The 25839-nt window shown below is 50.7% G+C and overlaps 2 protein-coding genes across 8 annotated transcripts in view; one reads left to right on the forward strand and one right to left on the reverse strand.

The window, feature by feature from the left end:
- The window catches only part of ERI3 (ERI1 exoribonuclease family member 3), a 137482-nt gene extending 133811 nt beyond the window's left edge, over positions 1-3671 (forward strand). For all 4 annotated transcript variants that reach the window (XM_063343513.1, XM_063343515.1, XM_063343516.1 and 1 more), the window contains one exon: positions 1988-3671. In XM_063343513.1, coding sequence (XP_063199583.1) covers positions 1988-2070 — 83 coding nt within the window. In that variant the 3' untranslated portion in view covers positions 2071-3671. The remainder of the gene's footprint in view (positions 1-1987) is intronic.
- A 724-nt stretch (positions 3672-4395) lies between these two features.
- Positions 4396-25839, reverse strand: part of DMAP1 (DNA methyltransferase 1 associated protein 1) — a 34560-nt gene continuing 13116 nt past the window's right edge. Inside the window, exons 8-11 of one of the 4 annotated variants that reach the window (XM_063344468.1) lie at positions 24837-24908; positions 12387-12459; positions 10224-10507; positions 4396-9354 (exon numbers count right to left, since the gene is read on the reverse strand). In XM_063344468.1, coding sequence (XP_063200538.1) covers positions 9298-9354; positions 10224-10507; positions 12387-12459; positions 24837-24908 — 486 coding nt within the window. In that variant the 3' untranslated portion in view covers positions 4396-9297. Of the gene's footprint in view, positions 10508-12386; positions 12460-24836; positions 24909-25839 lie in introns of all 4 variants that reach the window. The other 3 variants (XM_063344469.1, XM_063344466.1, XM_063344465.1) reach the window with 3 other exon arrangements.

The following is a 25839-nucleotide window of genomic DNA, read 5'->3' on the forward strand; positions in this document are numbered from 1 at the left end:
GCCAGCAGAGAGGACAGAGGCACAGAGAGACGGGCTCGTCTGTGCCCCTGCACTGCTCGGTGGGGCTGGGGACACCTCTCCGTCGCTGGGCTGTCCTCACGCCCACCTCCCTTCCCTGGCCTGGCACACCGGGGGCTGGGGGGGACACTCAGGAGGCACGTGGCTGTGATGGGGACGTTGGGGACATCACCTCTCCGACTGCTGGCCATCAGCCAGGAGGGTCCGCAGCCGCTCAGGGCCGTCCCGCCGGGAGCTGCGCACGGCAGGGAGCCCCCCGCGCCTCCGACTGACCCGGGGGGACGGGTGATGGCTTTGCCACCGGGGCCACCGGGCGCAGCGGGGCTGGTGGCCAGGAGCGGCCAGGCGGGCCGGCAGCCCCATCCCTACGGGCAGGAGCCTGGCACAGGGCAGTGCTGCCCCTCCGCGCGGGGCCTTCAATCCGGCACGCGGCACTGTCAGCAGGCAGCCTGCTGTCTCCTAGACAGTGAAATATGGCCACAATTAGCCCGGATACAGTTCAATTATGATAAACAGCGTTTGCACCCTTTAAGCCGTGATTAAAAGGCCTCCTCCCGTTGATAGAGAGACCTAATTTCACATTATTATCGCTGTAGCTTGATTATAAAGCACTCCCTGGATTTACAGTTGGGAGATGGATGTGGAGGCTTCTTTATCATTTACACATCAGTAATGATGCAGCCTTCCTTCCACCGCAACATCCATCCAGCGGCGGCGGGGAGAGGGGGGCCCTGCCTGCGTGCCCCCCCGCCCCCCCCTTCCCGGGGCACCCTCTCCCCATGTCAGCCGGGCCCCGCTGCCACACGCAAGTGGGCAAAGTCACCCTTACGGTAACAGCTTGATAAATGGGCGGGCGGTAATGAAATGGAGACATCAAGGCGTGGGGCGAGGAAGAAAGAGTGGTAATCGGAACGAGTGGAGCTGTCCCGAAACGGAGGGGAGCGGGAAGAAGGATCGCCTCTGCGCCGTGTGCTGTCAAGGGAGAAATTACACATTTACTCTTGCTTTTTCTTAAGGAGACGGCCCTCATAGATCAAAACATGGATTTACAAGCCAATTTTCAACATGAAATATAGACACCAGGAATCAATTTAAGCCCAGCTTCTATTTTAGCAAACGGTGCCTGCGTTTAGTCCCAGGTAAATAACACCAGCCGGAGCCTTCCCCCTCCCCGGCTCGCTGCCCTCCCACCGCTCGCTCTGGTGGCCGCGGTGCTGCCGGCTGGTCCCCAGCACCCGCTTCGGCCATGGTCCCACGCCGGGGATGGCTGCGGCTGGCCTGCCAGCCTGGGGCCAGTGGGCACGGGGCAGCACTGAGGGCTGGCTCTGGCAGGGATGGGGACAAGCCTGAATGGTGGTGGCAAGCAGAGCGAGCCAGGTGGCACACAGCCCCTGCCCGAGGAGGGCGAGGGGAAGGAGAGGACCCTACTTGGCTGGTGGAGGGCAGCTCTGGCATCACCTGCCATCCCCATCCTGGTGCGGGGACAACCCCTTTGCTGCTCAGTGCCACCGAGGGACGGGGGTGCTGGAAGAGGAGGCTGCGGTGGCCGGCACGGGGCTTGCAGGGAAGCAGCCGCTGGCCAAGAGCTGGGGCCCAGCGTGGATCCAGCTTGCGGGAACGCCACCTTCCCCATCCACCGGCTCCCCACATGCTGTGGGACAAGCACCGGCCCAGGGGGACCCAGGGATGTGGCAACCAGTAGCCTGGGCAATGCCACTGCTTCAGGCAAGCCTTCGGGTCCTGGACATGGATCCATCCCAGTGCAGAGTGGGGCCATAGCGGGATGCAGGTGGTCAGTGCTGGGGAGCCAGAGGACCCCACACTGCTCCAAGGCACTTGGGACAGAGTGCCCGGACTGGTGGGGACATGAGGGCTCCGGGCACAGCCCCAGCGTGGGACTTGGAGCTTATTCCAACAGGTCCCGGTCGGATCATGGCACTAACCCAGCATCTCTGTGCTCTCTCTGCAGACGACTGTAAGAACATCGCCAACATCATGAAGACACTGGCCCATAGAGGCTTCATCTTCAAGCAGACCTCCAAACCCTTTTGATCCCCAAGGCAAGCCAGGCAAGGGCTGCATGTGCCCGGCGCCGGCGAGGCGGGGAGGACGGGCTCCAGCATTAAAATAAAACGGCAACCGAGGCCAGAGGAACCGACACAAAAAAAAAAACAAAAAAAAAAAAACAAAAAAAAAAAATCTCAATTTCAGCTGTTAACTCCAGTAGAGGTTGTATATATGGGAAGGCAAATCTGTGTAGACCTGATGTGACTCCCTCTCTGGGCTGCTCCGGACATTATGCCATGCTAGCGGACAGCCGCGTAGGGCGCTTGCACCACATTTTAGACTCGTAGTTTGTTCTTTTTCTTTGGCTCCCGATTTCCGTCCCTCCCTCCATATCCCACCCCGTCCTCCCTCTCCCGCCCCGTAGCCAGAGCATCCCCCCCACCCTCCATCTCCTCCCCGGCATGGGCCGTCCCCGCCTTCCCTTCTTCTTTCTTTTCTCTGGTTTTATGTTTTCAAGGCCTCGACGGCTGCTGCAGCGAGGCCGGCGCCTGCCCGTGCCCGGGCTGCGCTGACGGAGGCTCAGCAGTGTCAAGACGGCCCCTCGCCCTCCCCGCCAGCCCCCCCACCCCCGCCTCTCCCCCCAGCGCCTTTTCCCCTTTTTGACTCAACACTAATCCCTCTCTGACTCCTGTATGTGACAAACGCGATCCGTCTCTTTATGTTCAAGGTGAAGTGCCTGTATTCTCCGCTGCAGAGCCCCTGGCAGCCCCACGGCGGGCTGCGGGGCCCCGGAGGGCTCCCTTCAGTGGGGCAGGGGGCCCGGCGGGCGGGCGGGCGGGCAGCAGGAGGGAGGTGACAGTGTCCGCGCAGAGCCGCGTCCCATCCCATCCCCGTCCCCCTCTGCTCGTGCCTCTTGCGGGGCTGGGTGGGATGCCCAGCCCTGCCCCGGCCCCGCCGACCGATTCCAGCTCCACCGGGGCCAGGCTCGTCGCAGCACGGCGTCCATTGCCGGCGGTGGACGTGCCAGCGCGCGCTGGCCCCCGGCCCACAGGTTACCCGAGCAGGGGAGCTGCAAATTGCCCCAGGCCCCCTGACCCCGCTCCCCTCCCACCCCGTCCGGCCTCCCTCGGTTCCCGAGCTGAGGTTTGGACACCCCCCCCTCACATGCCCACAGTCCCCGCGGGCCGTGCCGTGCCGTGCCGTGCCCCCCGCAGGTCCCCACGGACGCTCAGCAGCAGCTGGCTTGTTGCCTGAGAGAGTTGGCGAGCACATCCCCTCCGGCTGGCTGGGCTCCCGGCCGGCCAGAGCAGTTGGGGGGCAGCCGTGGGGTAGGCTGAGGGCGCGCGTGTGTCTCCCCCCCGGCCCCGGGTGTCACGCAGCCCCGGGGCCCTGCTGAATGGAGCCCTCGTCCGGGCGCTGACCTGCAGGGAGGCTGCAGCCCCGGGCCCGTGCGTGCATGGCCTGGAGCGAAGCCGGTGACGGCAGCCAGAAGGGCAATACAGGCACTGAACTTGGCGGTACATGACTGCATGGTGTGTGGTGTTCCAGTTAAACCAACCGATAATGCAAACCCAGCATTTTCATTGTCTAGTTATTCCAATCCTTGCTGTAAATGTGCCACATGAATAAAGTTTGGGGGTAAAGGAGCCGGGGCTGTGCCCATGCATGTGCGAGTGTGTGTGGGGTGGGGGGTGGGGGGGCAGAGGTGGGGCTGTGCCATCTCTGGGAGCAGGGTGCCCCACCGGTGGGGCTGCCCTCGCTCGGGTTTGGCACCCCAGCATGTCCATGCTCCCCAAAAAGGCAAACTTTTTTGGCTGTGAAAGGGCGGTGCGGGTTCCCTGCTGCTGGGAGCACTGCCCCGCTCTCCAGCATGGGCCCGGCAGTCTCACCCAGCCTTCTGCCCGCTGCAGGGTGGTGACAGCCACCACCATGTCCCACTGGCATCTGCCGTCCCGCCCTGCAGCCCGGCACGCTGTCCCCGCACTGCTGCTACCGCACTTAAAGCATCTCCGATCTCTCTCCAGCGTGGCTCTGCCCTGGGCAGCAGAGCCAGCATGAGCACAGCACCATGATGCCACACCGAGCCGTGCAGGAAAACGCCACCACGTCCAGGTGCCCACAGGACCCTGCCCAGTGCCATGGTGCCGCTGGGTGACAGGGATACAGCTGTCCATCTGGGATGAGTGGGCAGCTCCCAGAGGGAAGGGGCAGCCCCTGCCCACTTGCTCCACGCAAAGGTCACAGGGTGTTTAATGGCTCCGTCTGTGCAGCCCCTGATCAGCTTTATTGACCTATTTTCGATGGAGTCGTCTAATTAGTTTTCTATGAAAACTAAGAACTTGGCCTTTGCCCTTTACTCCTGCAGGCGAGAATGTGACTCGGAGGACGTTGTCACGGCGGATCGATCACCAGTTACACTTGACAGGCAGCGCAGAGGGGACGCGGGGTGGGCAGGCGGGCAGTGGCCTGGAGTGGGGCACACAGCCGGGGCCACCCGTGCCTGTGGTGGCCACAGAGGCGGTGCGTGAACCCAGGCCCCCATCGATAGCATCGGTGACACCTCAGCCCCTCCAAAGCCCTGCAGCCCTGGGACAAAAGGGGACGAGCTCAGGGAGAGCCACTGGCAGCCAGTGCTCCCAGCACGGCACCCAGCCTGCCCAGGGCACAGGCGAGCTGGCTTGCTCCACATCAGCTCGCCAGGGCTAATGACGACTCTGCTCCAGTCCAAGTGACGAGTTCTGTATTTACAGGGAGGCTCACGAAAATCTGGCTTTTAAAAAAACACCCCAAACCCACCAGAGCAAACCGCAGGCAGCAACAGCAGCCGCGGGGGAGCAGCGGCCACCGGCAGAGCCCTGCCACCCTGGGGCCACCCTCCAGCACTGGCTGCAGGTGTCTGGAGACCGCACCGCTCCGGAAGGCGGATGGGACTGGGGCAGTGACACCGGGCAGGGGATGGCTCCCGCTGTTCCCTGCAGTTCCGCAGCATTTGCCCCAGCAAGGCCCCTGTCCTGCCCCATCGCTGCAGGCAGACAGCTGTCCCCGGGGCTCCGGGAGGGGACGGCACCGACCCTGCACACAGCTCCGCAGCTCCTCCTCGCCCAGCGCAAGGGGCTCACGGCTTTTTCACCTTCTTGACGGAGGAGGAGCTGGAGGCCGAGTCCCTTCGCTTTCTCTGCTCCAAGAAGGAAACAGGAAACAAAAGAAAACCCAGGGTCAGCAGGTGGGAGCGCTCAGGTCATGTGGAAAACACAACTGCCTGTCCCAGAGCCGGCCACAGGGCTCCAGCATCACACCCGGCAGTGCCCAGTGGACCACGCTGCCGTCGGCCCTGCTGGAGGCAGAGCCAGGCCCTCACATGATGGGAGGGTCAGAGCTAATGCAGCAGTGACGAGGGGCTGGGATGGCACCCTTGCAGGGGATGTCACCTCCCTGACATGGACAGGGCTTTGGGATGCTCATCTTTGAGGTGCAGGGTCTGGGAGTGAGCAGGAGATAGGGGCTGAGCTCTACAACAACACAGTGGCCCCAGGAGCCCTGACCAAGCCAGCTGGAATGCAATAATCCCTCGGGACCTGGAGAGAGGGGCAGAGCGGCTCCGCGCTACGGCCAGCTGTGCTGGGGATGCTTGGTGTAGAACAGGGCAGAGCCTGGAAATGCTCTTCTGCCATCCGGACCTGCCGTGAAGTGGTCCAGGAGCAGAGCAGGAGGCTGACAGAGAACCATGGCTCCTCAAAAAAATCCACCTCGTTTCTGGGCAGCGCGCACCGATACACCCGAACGAGAGTGGTGGGCTCCGGTGAGCCTCACCCTTCACAGACAAGGTTTTAGGGCTGAATCCGGCCATAGGAAAGATGGGGCCATTCGCTCCAAATGGGGACAGTGACCCTAGCCGTATGGCTGCACTGCAGCGAGACTCGGTGCTGTGTGCTGCACGCACACTACGGCCAAGACCGCAGCGGGTTCAGCACCCAAAGCTGGGCTCCATGGCACGCCAGAGCCACCAGGTACGCCACGCACTGGGTGCCATAGGGACACACAGTGCCAGAGCCCGGGGGGTCCCACTGCACAGCGTGAGGTTGGGTCTGCGTTGCGCAACGCAGGCTGTCACTGCAGGACACGCTGCACAGGCACGGTGACTGCGGCCAGGTCCCCGCCGTACCCAGCCCTGCAGCCATCCCCTGTCCCCAAAGGCCTGCAGAGCCGCTGCCCCGGCTGGCAAGCACCCAGGAGACGGACAAGGCAGCACAGACACACTCTCCGGAATGAGCCAGGCCTGCCCATCCTCGCTCCTCCAGCCCCACCGGTCCCGGCGGCAGTCTGCGTGGTGGGAGGCCCCGCTGCCTCCCCCGGTGGGAAGGCGGCCCCCCAGTTCCCGCTGGGCACTGGGCAGACGGCAAACAGAGCATGGAATTTGCACGGCTAAAAGTTAAATACAACACACACACGGATTTCGTCAGAGGCCCTGGCACGGCTGCCTTGGCGGGATCCGATTAACGGGGAAATAAAAGGGCCAGAGAACCCACACAGCAGTGTGAACAGATGCCCTATAAAAATCAAATACATGGTAATCAAGGGGACCGAAAGGTACATTTAAAAAAACAAAAACCCACCCTGGAAACAAAGGAGCTGGGCTTTGTGGCTTTCCTGGGAGGGCTGCGGAATTAATGGGGAAGAGCACATGTGTTTGATAATCTTTATATGGCAAAAGACCCATCTTTCAAATATGTCACAAATTCATATTAATCACCTTCCTATTGCCTTCTGTGGCGCAGCTATTCCAGTTGCCTTGGGCAAAATTGGGAACTGTCTGGTTAAAAAAAATGTTTTACATTATAATTTACAAGAGCCTACAAGTCTAGTTTCTTTTAATGGAAAGAACGATTAAAAAAAAAAGGAGACGAATATATATACACCCTGGTATATATACACTATATATATATTAAAAAATATATATATATAAAAGACAGATATTGTAACTCCATCTGGAAAGAGAGAATGTTTGATCTTAACAATGTAACTTCTAGCTTTCAAACAGGCTCAGAAAACAAGAAGTCAGCAGGAGTTCAGATAAAGGAAGCTTAAAAGTCAAATAATTCTGACTCTGAACCCGAGACTTCTTAGACTCAAGGTCCTTTCCTTTACCCATTAATGGGCTGACTTGTGAGCTCAGGAACAAAGTGCTGCAATGTGAGGATTTCTGAGAGTCACTCATTACAGATCACTGAGTGGAGTCTGAGTTGCGGAAATCAAAGGATCTAATCTGGAGTAACTGGCTGAACTTCTGCTTGGAACTAATTTGTTCCACGTTCGGCTCACCTTTCACCTCCCAAAGGCCCCGAGTAAAGTCCCTCCCGGGGTCAGCAGCAGACGGCACTGGGGGGATCCCAGCTCGGCTTTAATGGTCAGCGATGGGCGCCGCAGCCCCTAGGAGAGGGTGGACGGGCAGCCAGCGTAGGAGGGAGGCGGTGGATGTGGCATGGCAGAATAGTGCCCCCAAGACAGGCAGACGCCTCTCCTAACCCGGGCTAAAATACCCTGCTGAGCCACCCCCCATCCCACTGCTGGCCAAGGGGGATGGCGGCAGTCAGCTGTTGCCACCACCAGTATCCCAGGACCCTGGTGTGCCTCCATGCCAGTTCCTGGAAAGGAATACAGGCATGTCGGACAGGGCTCGGTAGTCAGGAGTCCTAGTCCTATTCCTGGCTTTGCCACTCTCTCCCTCCAACATCTGGAGCAAGATACTTTTCTCGGGGGAAACAAATCTGGCTTCAGGGGAGCAGCTGGTTTGGAGGCTGAACTAATCCATGCTTAATCCAACATGCGGAGTGCCATGGGCAGGCAGTGCTAGACAGCACAAAGGGATTCTCCAACTCAGAGGAATTTGAAGCAGGGAGATTAAATGATTCCTCCGAGGGGCCCCGGCAGCTCAATGGCAAAGCACACACTTGAACTCGGGAGCTGACGGCTGGTGTGGCAGGGTTAAACCGCTGGAGCGGCCTTGGCGAGGGGAAGGGCAAGGTGTCACCCGCAAGCACCCACAGCCGGGGCTGCAGGAGGCGAGGGAGGCAAAGGCCACTGCAAAGCACCGCTGCGCTTGCCCTGCAGAGAGCTGCTCGTTTGCACTACCGCTACTGCTAACGCCATTGCTGCCCCCGCTGCAAGGGCCCCAGGCTGGGGGAGAAGCGCTGCGCCTGCAGAGGCGGGCTGCTTTCTCAGCACCGTGTCCTGGGCCCGCTGCCTCCCAACGCTGTCCCCATCGTGCCAGGGCCTGGGACACCTCAGGGTTACTGCTGTGCATGGTGAGCACACACGCATGTACCCCACCAGCCAAACAGCCAGCGACTGCTCCAGCCACCCCCCTCCTCAGGGCTGACCCCAGTCCGCTGAGCTTCCAGACGTCGATTTTAGCCACGATGCTGAGCAAGAGGCACTGGGGGCTGCTCCCGACAGCTCTGGGCAGGGCTGGGAGCATCACCAACACACGGCCTCCACTCAGCTCAGCCCGTCCTTGGAAAAGCTGGTTGTGGGCCACAGGCTGCTGGTCTCTTCCACTGCCACATTGCCCAGAACTGCAGGAACGGTTCAGGGCAAGCACAGTTCAGGCCCTGTCTGACTCTCCAAACACACCTGAGCCAGGCAGAACATGGTCCAGCGGCCCCATTCCCCTCCTCTCCAAAATACCCCTCCAGCTGGGATGTAATTTTTCCCCCCCTCGAAAGGTAGCATAAAATGGTCACAGTGTGAATGTGCTTGACCTTTTGTCTTGGACTAATCTAATTGTGTCGTCTTTGTGTAATCAGCCGGTAAAGGTCAGTGCTGTATTTAACATGGGGGCCCTTTAGGTACTGAATTTGCCTTGCAGTGAATTAACTTGATTATATTTCTCTCAAATATGTCAGAGACCAGGTCAGCTTAACCCCCTCTGTGCTGCCTGGGCCCACCCCTTTCTTTCCAGGTGGCGGCACTGAGGAACAACGTGGTCAGAAACACACAGATGGGCTCCCTCCTCATGCAGCCATGGCCACCACCAAAACCATCACCACCTCTCCCACCTTCCCAACAGGCAAAGGCTCAAGGGAGAGCAAGCGTGTTGTGAATCAGCCCGAAAAGTTCGCAAACCAGGACACTCCGGAGGGCAGGGAGGGGTGAGATTTCAGATTGAATGCAGCAGGGAAAAGAAAATTCAGGAGACTCCTTTGCAAACATGAACCTGTCTCAGTGGAACGCTTCCTTAAGACTCCATATTGTCACAATCAAATAGGACATTACTCAAGTCCAGATTAACGTGTCGCCTCTGCCGTTGACAGATAAGGTGTTCTCAATATCCTGCAATACATTATACATTTCAGAAAGTAAAGGTCTGTGCTGCTACCAGGGGCAGTATGTCTGAGGTGTCAGGGATGCCACTGCATGGAGACGGGCAGCTTTTACCAGACAGTTCAGCTCAGCTGTGCCAGGGGACTGTGCAGAAGGGAAAGCAACCTCGGCTGATCCCCAGGCATACCCTTGGCCCTGAGGCAGTGGTGAGGGGCTGGGCAGCCTGCCCTCATGGAGGCAGGGAGGAGAGGGTGGTGACTCGCATCCTGCATAGGCACAAGCACAGGATATCATCACAGGGCTCGCAGTGGAAGAAGCCCTAGGTCTAGCTTTCCTTTCTCAGCACTGGAAGTGGGGTATAAAAACACCTCTTTGCTCTTCAAACACCTCTCTCCTTCCCAAGCCTCCTGCTCCAGGCAGGGCTTGACTCCAGGGACTTGGGCAGGTCATGGCTCATCACCTCAAGACTACTTTACCCTCTCGCTTCCCTCTGCTGAGCAACCCTTAAGGGGCTGCGTCTAGAAGGAAAATGCCTCAGGCCTGCAGCTGTACTGGCATCACTGTTGCTGCCATAGTGCAAGCTCTCGTCACCCAAAGCTTTGCTGCTTTGATCCATGGTGGCACCCACGTCAAGCCATCTGCCTGCATGCAGGATGTAGGAAGCCCTGCTGACCCCACGTATAGCACCAAGAACACTGTCCAGCACAGGAGACGAGCCCAGAGAGCAGCACTGGGGCTTGGGGGGAAACAGGCGTGCTGTGCTCCCTTGGATGCGCACACCTGGAGGGAGAGCAGGGCAGCATCCCCAGTGCTTGTCAGGGCATCTGCGTCGGAGACCTGAGTGCTCCCTGTTCTGCCCCCCCAACCTTCCTTCTCACCGAGTTGGGGGTCAGTGGTGCTCCTACTACATCAATGATCTGGTCCTTGGCATCTCCCTTGCCCTCCTCGATGCCGAGCCCTGCCTGGCCATCTGGATGGGTGCCTTCTGCACTGAGGGGGCCAATACTACCAGCTTTGGCCAGGGCCTCGTAGCGGTGTCGTAACATCTGCAGCTCATATTCACAGTTGGCAAAGGCTTGCTTCAGCTCATACAGCAGCACCAGGTCGCTCCGCAGCTCGTTGAACATCTGCACAATCTCCTCTGTGGGCATAGGGTTAAGATCTAGGGAGAAAAAGGGGTTCTGTTAAACACCCAGACCTGCAACCCTAAAATGGAAGATCCCTAGAAAGTTCCTGGCTGCCCGTTCACTCCCACAAAAATATGTCAGGAGCTTTACTCCCATCACATGGATCATTAACAACCAGCATCCCCAAGGGTTGGAGACCTGAATTTCCAGGCTGTTCTTTGGCTCTGTCCAAGGACTAAGGGTGAGCCTGCAAAGTCCAGGACTTGGCAAGTGAAGGATGATGGAAGACACAGATCACACCAGATACTCAATCTTGCTACCCACCAGCTCATACAAAAGGAGCTCATTCTTGGGAACAAGTCCTCACTGCTGCAGAGGACAGAATTGCTCCTGCTGTTCCCCAACACCTTCACCAACAAGGGGTGGACAGGCTGAGCTCCCTTGCCTCTCTTGCTGCTCCTCCCAAGGTAGGACTGAGGCAGAGAATTCCTCTGCTGCTGTGTTACGGATGTGTTTTAACACAGACCTGAACTGCTTGCAGCGTGGGCTGGTAGATCACCTCCCCACGCCATGCGTTCTGCTGCAGCCCATCACACGCACACACAGCCAGGAAGAGCTGCGTGTTCTGGAGAAGAAAAGGATGAAGCTCTGCGCATTTGCTCTGCTAGACGGCAGTGGCCTCCTGTCTGCAGGGCTGCCCACACGACCCCTTCCTGCTAGCACTATGTTCACCCACGCAAAGCCCGGGTGTGTTTCTCCTCTCTAAGGCACAGCAGGGCTGGAGTACCAGGAAGCCCTCAAGATACATCTGTTTTGTAAGGCAGGAGTGGGGAGTCAGGAACCCCTCCTTACCCTCGTGGAAAGTAAGCTCTAAGAAGCACTTACATCCTTCCCCAAGGCTTCCCTAGCAGGCAAAGATGGTAACTCCCTTAGTTTTAAAGCAGAAAGGCAAAACCACCTTGGTTGAGACGCTTTCACCAGCCACAGGAGGCCTTCAGAACTGCACACAGTCTCTGAGACAACATATCAAGCCATAAACCAGTTGGCCCAAAAAAATAACAAGAGTTAACAGAAGTCAGTGCTGGAAGCAGGCTCAGTAATCTCTTGTAAATCGCCAATAAAGCTTTTTTTTTTTCCCCCTTCTTTTTTTCCTTTTTCTATTTTTAAAAATTCCCCCCAGCCACAGTTTGGGGGGGAAGGGATCGTCAGGTGTCTAATCAAGGGGCACTGCATGCTGGGACCTGTAGTATCTGCAAACTGTACCCACTGCACGGAGGGCAGCAGCTAGCTATGGGCTGCACTTCTTCCCCTCTAGCTACGAGCGGGTATTGTACATGTTAAGTGAACCCTTCTTTCTGCTGCTAAGACACTGGAGTTCAAGAGTGAGGGATGTGTGTTTACTCGCCTTTCAGCAGAGATGCTCCAGATTTTCACACAGCATGCAACCTATAAAGGGGGGATGAACAGTCCCAGACGCATTTTGGACTTGCCACCGTGAGCAGTAAATTAAGAGGAAACGAAGCTTGAAAGCAAGACAGGGCAGCCCTGAACAATGCGCATGCCGTGGTCAGTAACACACTTAGAAGTACCTCTCCCGGCAAGGCTGAGATTTGCCTTCCTAATACTGTGGTGCCTCTCTTGATGGTTAAAAAGGCCCAAACAAGAGAGAAACAAAGGTTCTTTTAAAACGTTTTTCTACTGGGAGGAAAAAAAAAAAAACCCCGTGCATCTTGTTCTGGCTTTTACCCTCTCTCTCTCTTTTTTTTTTTTTTAAACACATAAAATATTTTAAAAACCATTCACATACTGTTATTCAAGAAACTGGCTGTATTACTAGGGGAAAAAATAGCCCATCTCGAGAACAAAGGCTAGCTCTGTGTGTCTCTTTCTCTCTCGCGTGCCCCCTTTACTCACCTACTCCGAGTTCCATCAGCATCTGCTCCAGGGCTTTAATCTTCTTCTGTCCCACCGAGCTTGGCAGTTTCATCTGGAACACAAAGGTAACAGAGCCACACAGCTCAGAGATAGCCCTCACTCACAGCCGTCTAGTTCAAAAGGCAAGAGAGCTTTTCTTTTTATAGTGCAGGGGGAACAAAAAAAGAAAGGGAGAGAAAGGAAAATCAAGTGGTAAGAGAGGGAGACAGGGGCTGAAAGTTTTCAGACTAGGTCCGAGGGCAGGTATTGAAAAGCCCGGTCGTGAGGGCTTTTATTTTCTCTCTCGTGTGTGTGCAAGACACGCTGTTTTACAGTTTCCATGTGTCACTGAATTAACAACAAAAGTTCTTCTTGGCTTCAAACCCTCTCCCGCGGTGCCCAGCCCATCAAAGGGCTCATTTACACAGCGGCTAATGTGCAATGCTGCCCTACTTTATTCGCTTTAGCCGGCCTGATTAGACTCATGCGCTAACAGACTCACTTCTCCTTTTACCTGCTGAGCCCCAGACCTGTGGGATTCATTTACAGAGCAGGCTTTATAACAAAGGGGAGAGACAGAGAGAGCACAGTTACTTGACTGGCGGAAGTGTGAACACACATTTACATCGGAGCTAAGGGGCTAGGTGAGAGAGGAAGCATCAGATGTGAGCTATGAAAGGGAATCGGGGCTGGCCAGGAGAGGAAGAATGCATACACTTAGCAGGGTCCTTCCTCTGCATTCATTTGGGCTCTAGCAGGAGTGCTAGCTGCTCAGACCAAGCATTTATTAGATTACAAGCAGCACAAACGCAGCTGGCACAATATGGCAGGGAGAACAGGTTTCCGAAAACGAATGAAAGCACTTTCCTTTCTCAGCAATGCTGGAAGACAGACCAGGAAAGAAATGATTCTCAACACTGCACTGTCAAACGCCTTCCGGCACATGGTCGTAGGCTGTCCTTCCATATCCAGCCCTGGGAAGGTGAGCTCCCACCTCCACCTGGGGACCACCAGCCCAAGCTGCTCAGCAGGCTATTTAATAGCCAAGAGGTGAGAGCATCCTGCAGCCATCCTGCTCACCACTTACTGATCAGCAGCCCCAGCCTTGGCCAAACCAACCATGAGCCTCCAACACTGGGCTGGGAATGACCTGAAGGAAGAGCCATTCTTTACTCCACCTTAAAACTGGCCTCTGAGGTGAGCTCACTGGAGGGTCCCCATGGTCACCTTACTTTCCATAAACCACAGGCTGAAGCTCCCCAAAACAGACAGCCCAACGTCAGTCTCCCACATTAGGCCCATCTTTTCCCCAGTGTTCACTGCACCAACACCACAATGACAACAAGAGACACCATCCGGAACTTCTTAATTCCTTTAAAGGCAGGAGCGCTGCACGCACATACCCAAATGCTGAAAGCGCTAACCTTAACTCAGCTATGGCTGAATGTGTCCCATCAGCAGCTCCACAACGCCAACGTAGGACCAGCTGGGAAAACCTGCCTTCTCCACCCCACCATTTCAGCCAAGAAAACAGAGTATGGACACCACAGAGCACCCCAGGGGAACAGGCCTTTCACAGTGTACGCTTAGAAGCGCCTTTTGCTGGATATTACCACCACAATTAAGACTCCAGCAAAAGGATCAAGAGGACTATCAGGGGAGGATTTCTAAGAAACCAACCTGATCCAGAGGATCAAAAAGGAGCACTAAGGAAAAAGGGAAACTTGCCCTCGTGCAAACAGCCAGCACTGGTAGGGTCTAGAGGACACCTCTGTCCTTTTTTTGTACCCTGAGGATCTTTGACTTAGAGCTAGGGTTTCTGCATAGCAGTGAATTTCATACTTCAGAGACTGAACCTTTACAGTTCACCACAAAATGATTGTTTTAGCAGAAGAAAGGCTGCCAAAGGTGTCAGGTATTCGGATTTCAGTCAAGTCTTTGGTCCAGAGTCTTAACTTGAGCAGAACCTTACGAAAATAGGTTTTCCGAGGAGCTCTGCTGCACAGACTACCTGCACAGGCTCTGCTGAAAAGCAGTAGGACGGGGTAGAGCCCTAAGATAATGAAGCCCAGAGCACTGGGACAGGAGATGGTTCTGTTTATTTGGTGGGTGCCACGTTGCAGCTAGCAGCGGGATGCCAAGGAAGGAAAGGTCACCTAGCACAGCTTAGCAGGAGACAGAATGGTTGGCCTGGAGCATCGGGAAGACACTCCTGACAGCAAGAGGCCTTGGTCCAGAGAACTGTTGTGCCTCACAAGGAATCACACAGAACATTTAAGACGGGAAACATACCCAGCTCTGCCTCAGCTGGGGGATGTATGGGCTGGCCTAGTCAGACTGTGCTACCCTTAACTTGTAGGACACAAGTTAACAGCCCAGCATCTCCTCGTTGAAGAGTTCTGGACACACAATACTTGTGTGATTATCGGAGCCCTGAGAGTCTGTCTTCACCCCGCCCCTAACACCGACATCACAGTCTTTCTAAAGGCAGGATTCCCTTCTGTTAAACACCAGCTGCCAAAAGAATGCTGGACTTCACGCCAGCTTCAGGAACAAAGGACAAGAAATAGGAAGAGTTCATGCTTGACTAGGCTAGGTGGACAGACAGGAGGTCTTGGTTTGTTGTTAGAGGAAGAGCATAAGCTTTTCTCCTAGGAGGCTTCCACTAGCTCAAGGAACTACTGGCAACACAAAAAATTAACCTGGAAAAGCCTTCAGTTGTGACATTGTGTATGTCCTGCTCACATCCCACAAGAGTCTGGTCAATGAATACAGAGCCAAGGTCCTCACTGACACTCCTGAAGATTAGAGGATGGAGCAGGGAGAGGCAGGACAAATTAATTTAACTTCAAAGAAAGGAACACTAGAGATGCTCAGGAGGAGTGGGGCTGTGAGTTTAGTTTAAAAACACATCAATTAAGCTTCCTTTTAATTCAGGCAGGAGGATCTGGCCTGCAAACAGGAAGGCTTCATTGGTTTCTCAAAGCAAGAGTATATTTTAATTTTACCATCATTAAGAAAATGTTATGATTTATGTGGCTGCTGTCGGACTAATATCTTTAGAATTTAGCTGGCTAAGCCAATTCATCTCTAAGACTGATGAAGGCTGATTGCTCTCTATGCAAAATGTATTAAAACTAAATGAGCAGTCTATTACTCAAATGCTGCTGATAATCTGTTAGCCAGGGTCCGTTAGCTGGGCTGCCTTGTTGCAGGAGAGAAGCCTTCACACACTGTACGGCTCTGATAAGCCCAAGATTACTTCAGCAAGCCCTTCTTTGTTTTGGCCTTTTAAGTAGATGTCCAGAGACGCATCAGCGTGCTGGAAGCGGTGCATCACCTGTCCTCATTCCCAAGGAATGAGGCAATCCGCGGAGACCCAGACAACGGCACAGAGAACAGCTCTCTGGCTTGAGATGTGTGTGCTGGGATATGTGGTTTCTGCAGGCCATATCTCTGCGCTAATGAAAACACCACTCAGGGCAATCTCGTTGCTTACACCACAGCTCCTGGGATGTTCTTGGTGTTGTCATGGATCGAGTCCTCCGCAGGGGCTGAGGAAAATTATGTTCCTCGGAGAACTACAGCAAGCAACTACAGCTTCTGAGGTGAATGGCATTTGCCCTTTTCTTTCCTTCCTTATACTAGACTATTATTGTTATTTATTATCTTTAAAGTCCCCATATAATAATAATACCTGGGAAACAGATTGCTCCAGTCAGAAAACTGATTAGCTGGGATTTTTGAGGTTACTATATTTTGGATGCTCTTCTCCTTTGACAGCCTCTCCCTACAGCCCTCTTTGCAACACCAGCCTGCGCTTATAATTACACCAACGTCGCTTTTGATTTAAGGACTGTAATCCTTTGTCCTTGCTATAAACAACCTGCATTAAACACATGAACTGTGTGTACCAAGAGAAAAATAAATAAAGAGCTACAGAAAATTGTGTGAATCAACACCACGAAAGCCACAGTACCAGAGCCTACCTATGCAGAGAGGAACCTTGCCTGATGCTGGGATACGCAGCAGATGCTGGCATGCACTTGGCCTGTGAGGCACGGAGGACACCGGTACTGACCCAGTCTGCTCTCCCCTGAAGGAGGAGGGCATTGCTCAGGAATTGGGCCATGCAGCTTAAATAGATGAACAGAGCATCCACCGCATTTTGACAGCAGGGGCTGAGAGACCAGGGGGTGGCCCTGAGCAGTTCCATTTCCGTAGAGGGTCTCACCGCAGAGTACCCTTGAGGTTTTGAATGATACAGGATTTTTATTTAATGTTCAAGACATTCTGCCAACAAAACCTTGCTAATTCACACTAATGACTAGGAGACCTACTGCAAATTAATTGCTAATTGGCAAAATTCATTAAATGAACAAACACAATAAGAAATAACTGAAGAGATAGCCTCCCCAAACAGACTTGGTTCATTCATTTTTGTGTGCCATTCGGTTTTCACGATTTATGCTAATACTTTTAAGCATAGTTGTAAATGTATTTGAGTATATTTTTGAAGAGTAATGAAGCCTAACCAATAGCAGAGCTTGCAACACAGTCCCCTGTTATATCTTACAGCATCACCACCTGGCAGGTAGAGAGTGGGGATCCGCACTAGGAATGGAAGAGGTCCGCAGGATCTACAGACAGCTTCAGCTAGGTCCCACGTGTGATTATATCTATGTGGTCAACTTAAATATCCTGCTCTCCATTTGTCACCTCCTTCATAAGTGCTCCATTTCTGGTACTCACAAATTTAAAAATAAATAAATAAATAAATCCCACTTTTGTGCTGAAACCTTTTGTTTGGTCTATCACTGTCATGGTTTAACCCCAGCCAGAACTGGGCAACCAGGACCATCCGGCTGCTTGCTCACTCCCCCCGCCAAGTAGGGTAGGGAGAAGAGGGAGAAAAGGAGGGGAAAGGGGAAAAAAACCTCATGGGTTGAGTTAAAGACAGTTTAATAGAACAGTAATGGAAAAGGAAAATAATAATAAACAACAGTAAAAGAATATACAAAATAAAGTGATATAACACAAGTTGCTCTCACCACCCAACGATCAGCTCCCCAGCCTGTCCCAAGCGGTGATCGTTGATTCCTGACCCCCAGCCAACCATCATTTATATACTGAGCATGACATTCATGGTATGGAATACTCCTTTGGCCAGCTTGTCCCGTCTATGCTCCCTCTCAGCTTCTATGGGAAGCTGAAAAAGTCCTTGACTAACGTAAACATTACTTAGCAACAACTAAAACAATATGTGCTATCAACAATCTTCTCATACTAAACTCAAAACAGAGCGGATACTACGAAGAAAATTAACTCTATCCTAGCTGAAACCAGGACAATCACCCAAATACAAGGCTTTTAAAATTAATCAATGTTTATTTGGATATTTCACACGTACCCTCCCTGACGCTGCACTTCATTTTAATTCAATTTTGAGACAACCTTTTCCTTAAACTCAACCTTCCCCAACCCTAAACAATATGACTATCTTAAAAACTCCACACATCTGACCCGTGTCTGTACAGCTATAAACTGCGGTTTTATGCACCAGCACCGGTATTGTTGTTCAGCATTATAATACAGCTCCTGACATTGAAAACCACCTTCTTCATGGATTTCAGCAGCAAGAAAACTTTCTCATTAGGCACTTTCTTCATGGATATCTTTAGAGTACTGAATTGCTTAGTGGGTTTCCGGGAAGGAGTGTTAAAGTTTCAGATGAAAAATGTTTTTTGCGTTTTCTGGCTTAAGATGGGGAAAGAAGGTCAACCTTTCCCCGCCTGCATGGCTCTAGTCTGCAGGAGCGGAGAGCCTCCACTGCTGCACCGTTTTAAGACTCAAGGAAAGAACGAACCACATTAAGTTAGAGCTCCGGAATTTAGAAAACCCCAACAGAGAAATTCAATTTCAGATATGAGCGTGCACATTTCTGGAAATCTGAAGTGCTTAACTGCTCAGAACTAAAGTGTTACAATGGAAGGCGGATGGGCAATTGCAATGGATATATGCAAAAGTTAGAAAAGTTTGAAATTGTACAGGTACTCTCTGGCTCAATGAACATACATGCTTCCCCTGCCCCAGCTTACAGCCATGGACCCCACATCTTATGTCAGTGCCTGCTGATCTGCCAGATTAAGATTTAGGACAGATAAAGAGTCATACTGCTATGTCATTTCTACTATGCTATCTAACACATCAAACACCCAGCGATCGCTCTGGGATGGCACACGATTACCAACTTGCTCCCTCAATGAAGCTTAATGCTAAATAAACCAGTCTTTTAAGAAGAAAACATTTCTGTATTAACTATGTAAATGGTTATTTCTGTGTGTTTTTTGACTAGTTAGACATATTTCACCAATTCAAGTCAATTGTGCAGAAATATAAATTCTGTACTTGAATCCTCCTAGTAAATTAAACCAGTTTTGTTAGAGGAATATGTCTAGTGAAAGCTTTGTCAAAGATGAGAGAGGCCAACACATCCCAGAGAAGCACAGCACAATCAGGTATATGGCAAAGCGGCAGCTCACTGATCCTATAAACATTCATGCCTCATTATGCATCTATAGAGCCGATTCAAGGGGTAAAGCTAAGAGATACTTCCTAAAGAAACCAAAGGTCCCAGAGCATCAATGTCTCAGCAGGACGGGTTTTCACCAGTGTAGGTAACAAGGTCTTCAAGGTTTTTATACCCTCCCGCTCTTTTGCCCCGAGGAAGGGGGTACGGATTGCTTTGACCCAGCACAAATGGCCTAAAATGAGAATGACTTGGAATCCACACAAATGATGGCTGATAACTTGGAAAGAGTCAGCTTTCTCCCAATTTGACAAACAGGTTGTAACAAGAAACGACACCTGAGAAGACAAGAATAATTCACACCTTGCCAGGACTGCCTGCCATTTAGAAGATGGTCATCTTCTGGCAAACAAAATATTATCTGCCACTTACCAGCCCTGAGATTTCCTTGCCCTTAAATACATTTTGCTTTAAATATAGTGCAAGCCTGTAAAGCAAATGCAAAAGGACTACAGGAAGTGGTTTTTGTAGGGAAAAATAGTAAAATACAGAAGAAAGAACTGCACAGGATATTTTTACTGGAGGGTGTTTTATGTTAAAAGAACATCACCAGTATGACACTCTAGTGTTTCGCTTTAGGAGGTCTGCAGATTCCCAGATAGTCCTACACCTGCCTCTCACGACAGGCGCAGAAGCCAAGTTGAGACCTGTGGAGGTGGCTGCAAGAAATGGAAATGGCTGCAGCCTCTGAGCTGCATCCGACTGATACAAATCAAGAGCACAGCAAAGTGTGCTATGATCACAGAGAGCGCCCTAAAACAGGCCACAGGAGGGGGAGCTCCCAGGACAGCTTCAGACAGTACAAGAACATTATGTAAACTTCCAGATCAAACACAAATCCAAGGAACTGTGGCAAAACATGCATCTAGTCTTGAATTGATGTTACTTTTCTCTCAAATAATTTAACTGAAACTACACTTACGCAAATACAAAAAAAACCACAGTGACTAATTACACTCCGATCATTATATTGGTTACGCTAATGAAAGAAAAAAGGAGTATGTATGGTGCTCTGCACAAGTTACATACAATCAGATTACCTGATGAATGACACCTGAGACTGTGTCACTATGGGCACACAAAGGCAGTAAAAGCTTCTCAAATCAGTCCAGGACTGGCAGACAAAGGTCCCCGAGGCCTCGTACTGCACAGACACCATTTAATACCTCACGATTCAACAGAAGCAGCAACACAGAGTGTCCTTTCCAGAACCACAACTTATTTTAAAAGACCCCATTACTATACTCAGAGTGCTCTCTTTATACCCGAGAGCCTACTAAGGCTTTGGTCCAGATGCTCTCCCACGCCAAAGAGCTCCACGAAAAAGGTGACAGTAGAATTTTCTTTCAGCAATTTAACATTAACTGCCTTTCAGTTTAGCTAAGAATGAGAACGGAGGAAGAGAATTGTTGGATTCACTTTCTCTAGTTCATTCAAGATTTTGTATCCTTTGCTGTTCTCTTTAGAAATAAATACTCCAATATTTTCATCTTATTTCATTCTCTACAGGCAGGAGTTTGATTAGGAAATGCACCAGCACTCTCTTGGCCCTAATTAAAGGGTATGTAATACAACAAATAGATGGCAATGCCACAACACAAATTCGATCCAACCCGCATCATTTGTTCATAACTTCTATTCACAGAAATGAGACTACTACTTTCCTTCCACACCTCTGTCGGGCTCCCCATGGAAATTACTCTCATCCCCTCTCTTGTAGAGTGCAAAGCATACAACTTTGCTAATGAAAAATTGCTAGCAGAAGCAACAAGCACATCTCAGCTAACTAATCCATGGGATGTTCAGATCTGGAAACATAAACTTTCCTACCTAATGAGGGTGTGCTGATCTCCATCAGATTGATGCCAGGTTGCCTTGGAGTGTAATCAATACAAAACAAATAAATTATTAATCGCTCCAAGTAATTAAATTTATCAAATCCAAATAAAAATAACTGATATTTTATGGAACTGCTTCCAAAGCTGAGCCTCTGAAGGGACAGTATTGATCACAGGAGGACAGACAGATGTTTCACATGTTCACAGCCAACGAGGTCTGGGTTTGCATTAATGACAGGGAAGGAACAGCGCCAACAGCCTCCGACGTAGAGTAAACAGGCAGTGTGCTTGGCCATTTAATTGTGGGTCAGATCAAATATGGAGAATAAACATGTCTAAACACATACATACAACCCCATCTTCCTCTAGAAATACTCACCTTGGAGCTGTAGTAAGCACTTGTTTCCCACTCCAAGAAAAAAAAAAAATGGAAGAGAACTCAAATACACGCATTCTCCCCACAGCCACAGTAAATTCTGACTCATTAATCAGTGCTAAAAAAAATGCTCAGCAGGCTAGTAAATATTTAAAAGCTGGTGAGCGTGAATATTTGAATCAATGGGTACTAAAGCTGTACTTGTAATTTTCCTTCCTCTAGTCTTGTCAATTGGTTCGACTGGCAAATTGTCTACAAGATCCCAGTTAGCAGAAGGAGTCAGGCTGCTGGCTGAAAGCCATTTCTGAGGGGAGGTGGCCAGCTCTGAATGACTAAGCTGGAGCATCCCTCAGTCACTTCTGCCGACTGAGATATCTACAAACTCCTTTCCCCCCCCGGAGTTTTGTTTTGTTTCCAGATAAGACATCACTCAATCGATTCTCTTCCAGTTCCTTTGTTTCCCAACCCATGACAACAGAGCAAGGACACAGACTTACACCTCAACATGCAGGAGTGGGGACAAACATCCACCCTTTTCTATCCGTCACCTTCCTTCTTATAAGCACTGCTGCAGCAATTCAACAGCATTAACAAAATCATAACTTATAATTCACAGATAAGGATGAGAGAGAAGATGAGCAACTTAAAACACACTGAAGAGGTGTTAAGTATGCCCAAGTCAAGTGCTCTGAACACAAAGTCAAAGGTTAAACTTAAAAGAAAGCTGAACACAACACGGTACAGAAACACTACGGTGAATTCAAAACAAACTCAGCTCTGCCCTACAGAAGCAACACAATGCCTAGATCACAAACACGTGGTTATCGTTGGTTTGTTTGGGTCCTGGAAAAGTTCAACAGCTCCCATTTTCCTTTCCCTCAGGCAGATCCCCAGCAAAGCTTTCCTTCCTCATAGCTCCCTGCTTTCCCTTTAGTCTCTTCCTCTCCTTTCCCTGTACAAACTCCCTATCCATCTCTCATTTCCTCTGACTCTTTGGCTGTCTGCCCTCCCAGCTGAGCAGACCTGGTATAACAGGAAGTTTTCCAGAAGTAACGCTTAGGATTAATAATACATTCCTGGTGTTATTTTCATAACACTGTTTTACTAACAGCAAAGGTCTAAAATGCCTTTCAAGAAACTCATGAAAGGCTTACCCCCTTCCAAAACATTTGCTACTGCCTCCTGTTCTCAGTGGCACCAAGGCAATACACTGCCTTGAATTAAGATGAAGCTTTTCATAATGCCCAGCTTCCTACTGCCTTAGAGAAACTTGCAGTCTGTGCTGTCAGGAGGCAGAGGGGAAATCCCATGCAGAGCAAGGGCACGGGGGCTGTGGCCTTCTTTGCCTGTGGCCACAGCCCCATGGAGAACAATGGGAGACTGAAGCCATTGTGATAGAAGGCAGCTTGTCGAACTCACTGGAGAAGATTACTCTTCAGCGTCTGCTGAAGGAGAAACTTTTGGTTATGAAGAATAATGGCCGTAAGTAACCATTAATCCTAGGGCGGGTGGAAAAAAAGTCTTCAAATTCAGTCTGTGCATAAGATTTTGTAAGCTTTAACGACAGGGGGGAATTTGAAAAAGCCAGGGCTATTGTCACAAAAACCACTGGGAACAAATTAAGTTGAATACAGATTGCTAACTTTTCCTTTGAGGACTCATTTCTATAAATTAACTCAAGCTTTCAGACTAATTGTAAATCCTCAGAGGAAAAAAAAATATCTCTAATCAAAGAGTAAGTGCTGTTATCCTGGGGATGATATGGTACATTTTTCACATGTGACAGAGGTTGTGTCCCTGATCTCAGTGCAAAATTCAACCTCACCTAAATATGAAGGCGTAAAGCGAGGTAGCAAAGTACAAAATAAAAGAGGACAATAGAAGCCCCTACGTGAGGAAACGTTTAGGTCCTCAGGCAAAAGACCTTACTGCAGGATGTCACAAGCCTTTAGAAATCACTTTCCAATGTGCTCGTGGCAAAACACCTTACGCTGGATGTTGCCAGAGTACAAGTTTCCAGCACAGCATCACAATTCCTCATTTAGTCCTAGCTGGCTCCCACCCTTATCAATTCCACACCACTGGTGTGGAGAGGGTTTGCCACTTAAATCCCACAAGTGAAATAATTCAGATTAGCATGGATTGTCAACTCTAGACCACTTAGCAGTTCAGTATCTCTTACCAGTTCAAAAGGCCCATCCTGACCTCATGTAATTAATTCTCCCCATCACCCATATCTGAAGCAAGTGAGTCTATTAGCTCCCGTTTTAAAAACTGGATACTGTGGGCTGAAAGTTGCTGAGTCAGACTGCCATGCCTCAGCTTATCACTGCATTTTGTGAGCATTAAAGAAAACAGGGAGAAGCACGTAGCACCCATTTTCACAAAGGCTGGGATTTGAATTGCCTGTTTGGCACACGAAAAGGTTGCTGGCTTTGCCAGATGGTTCCATCACTGATATGTTATTGCTCAGCTTCTCTTCCAGAGGGAGTATAAAAATAGAAAAGATCAACCATCACTTATTAGTTTTCAAAATCCAAATCAATCTCCATAAATTACTCTATTTATCTTAGTGCCGGAGAACACATCTGCCACATCTCCATAAATCTCAACACATGCACTGCAGTCTTGCCTGTCACTTGCCTTTGAATTCCTCAAGGCTGTAGCCCCTCACTCAAACAGGTAGCCTGCAGATGGGTGGCACTTGTACACTAAAGGGGTCCACCAGCAGTGACCTTGCTGGGGCATAGCGCTTCTAATGAGCACACGCACCCATATGTTGAAGCGGCACGATCCCAAACACATTTCTATTAACAGCCCCAGGGTGTTCCCAGCAAGATCTGAAACGATTCTGACATCAAAAGAAAATCCCACAGAACGTTCTTTAAAAGTGACCTAGAAAATTACCATGCCAAGGGAGGGTGCCAGGCAAGGAACCTACTTCTCCACCTTTCCTGCAAGAAAGCAACTAAGGATTATTTTATTTGTCTAGAAAAAAAAAGCACTGGTACTGGGCAAACAGGATTTTGCTATCAAAACGCCTCTGAAAACATTCAGTCAGCTAGGCCGGTTTAACTTACTTGGTATCCCAAAACCTGTCGCTAAGAGACAGGCATCAAGTCTTGCTGATAAAACAGCAAGAAAAGTCTTTTCTCAGGGGTATCTGTGTGAGAGAATGAACTAAGGGGCTTTTCCCCAAAATATTTTCTGAAGGTAATGGAAATGAGGCGGCTAAAAATTGTATGCGTTTATGTGTCTGTCTTGTTTTCAAGTGACAACCTGAACATCCAGTTCTTAAGAGCACCTCTTACCTATTAACACATGCATTCTATGAGGCCTACAACGTTTGGCTGGGAGCTCCGTTTGGACTAGACAGCTCCATTTGGGTCCATCACATGTGTCTAACAGCAGAGCGGGAACACCACTAACAAACACCAGCAAGTTCAGGTGCCCCTGCAAGGCGAGGAGCTGGCTTTCACTGAACCAGCATTCCAGGTTTCTGAGTCTACACATTTATGGAATTCCTTTCTTATTTTAGAGGCAAGAACTTGACTTTCTTTAGCTATAAAAGGAGAACAGATGAGGAGACAGACAGGCAGACTGAAAGACATTAACAGAGGTCCCAAGGGACCAGGACAACAGCCTACCCTTTGGCTTCGCAGCGTGACACCTGCAGATTTGAAGTCAGGAAACTTGATGCCAGCAGTCTCAGGAACAGCCTGAAAAGAGATCGAAACAGGATGTGTTAATGGAGGAAACACAAGATTTCATATAGAGACTATCTGATGGGAAACACTGTTTCCTATGAGAGAGAACCACCTGCCACAGCCACATGTCAGAGCTGAGGTAAGAGGAAAATCCCAAGCAATGGGATTCAGTGGGAAAATCCCAAGCAATTCACCGAGAAAAACACTCCATCTCAAGGTATCTTTGGAGAGCTCAAGCATTTTTGCTTGGTTGGTTTAAATGCACCGCTCTACACAGAGACTTACACCCCTCCACACAAGCATAAACCCTAACCCTAAATGCTACTCTTTATACTACCATATGCATACTTGCACAATATCATCCTCATTTAACTTAGGCCCATTTCACTGATCAAAACAGCCCAGTACTTCCCTAAATCTTGGCTTTTGACTGCAAGTCCTCTAAGGAACAAGCTGAGAAACCTCTGATGTGTACAGACATGAGCCCACTGATGAGGATGTAAGGACTGCACCCCTCCAGGGAGGCCTGCTGTTTATACATGTTTTGCCATTTGTACACTTGTTAGATAGTTTTCTTTCTTCCCCACTTCACATTTTAAGCACAGCAATGCAAGGTAGCAAACTTCTGATGCTACCGCTGCTAGAGAGTAGAGCATTTAGTTGCTTTTCAACAAAATGGAAAAAAAAAAATGCAATCCCTTAAAAATGTGTGCTGCTGAGCAAAGCACAAGGTGAGCAAACTGAACTTTTAAATGCTTAAACCAGGCTATCTGCAGGGCCCTGTGCACTGAATGGTGTGGGGTCCCCTGAATGGGTCAGCAATACTCATGATTCAATCTAATAATAGCCACAATCTGCAAAACGCATGCTCAATCACGCTTTTCCAAAAGGAAGAGTAAGCTCAAATCTCCCAATTTCTTTGGAGACAGCGTTCACCTTGCTG

The sequence above is a fragment of the Chroicocephalus ridibundus genome, chromosome 8 (assembly GCF_963924245.1).
Source record: "Chroicocephalus ridibundus chromosome 8, bChrRid1.1, whole genome shotgun sequence".
Classification (NCBI taxonomy): Eukaryota; Metazoa; Chordata; class Aves; order Charadriiformes; family Laridae; genus Chroicocephalus; species Chroicocephalus ridibundus.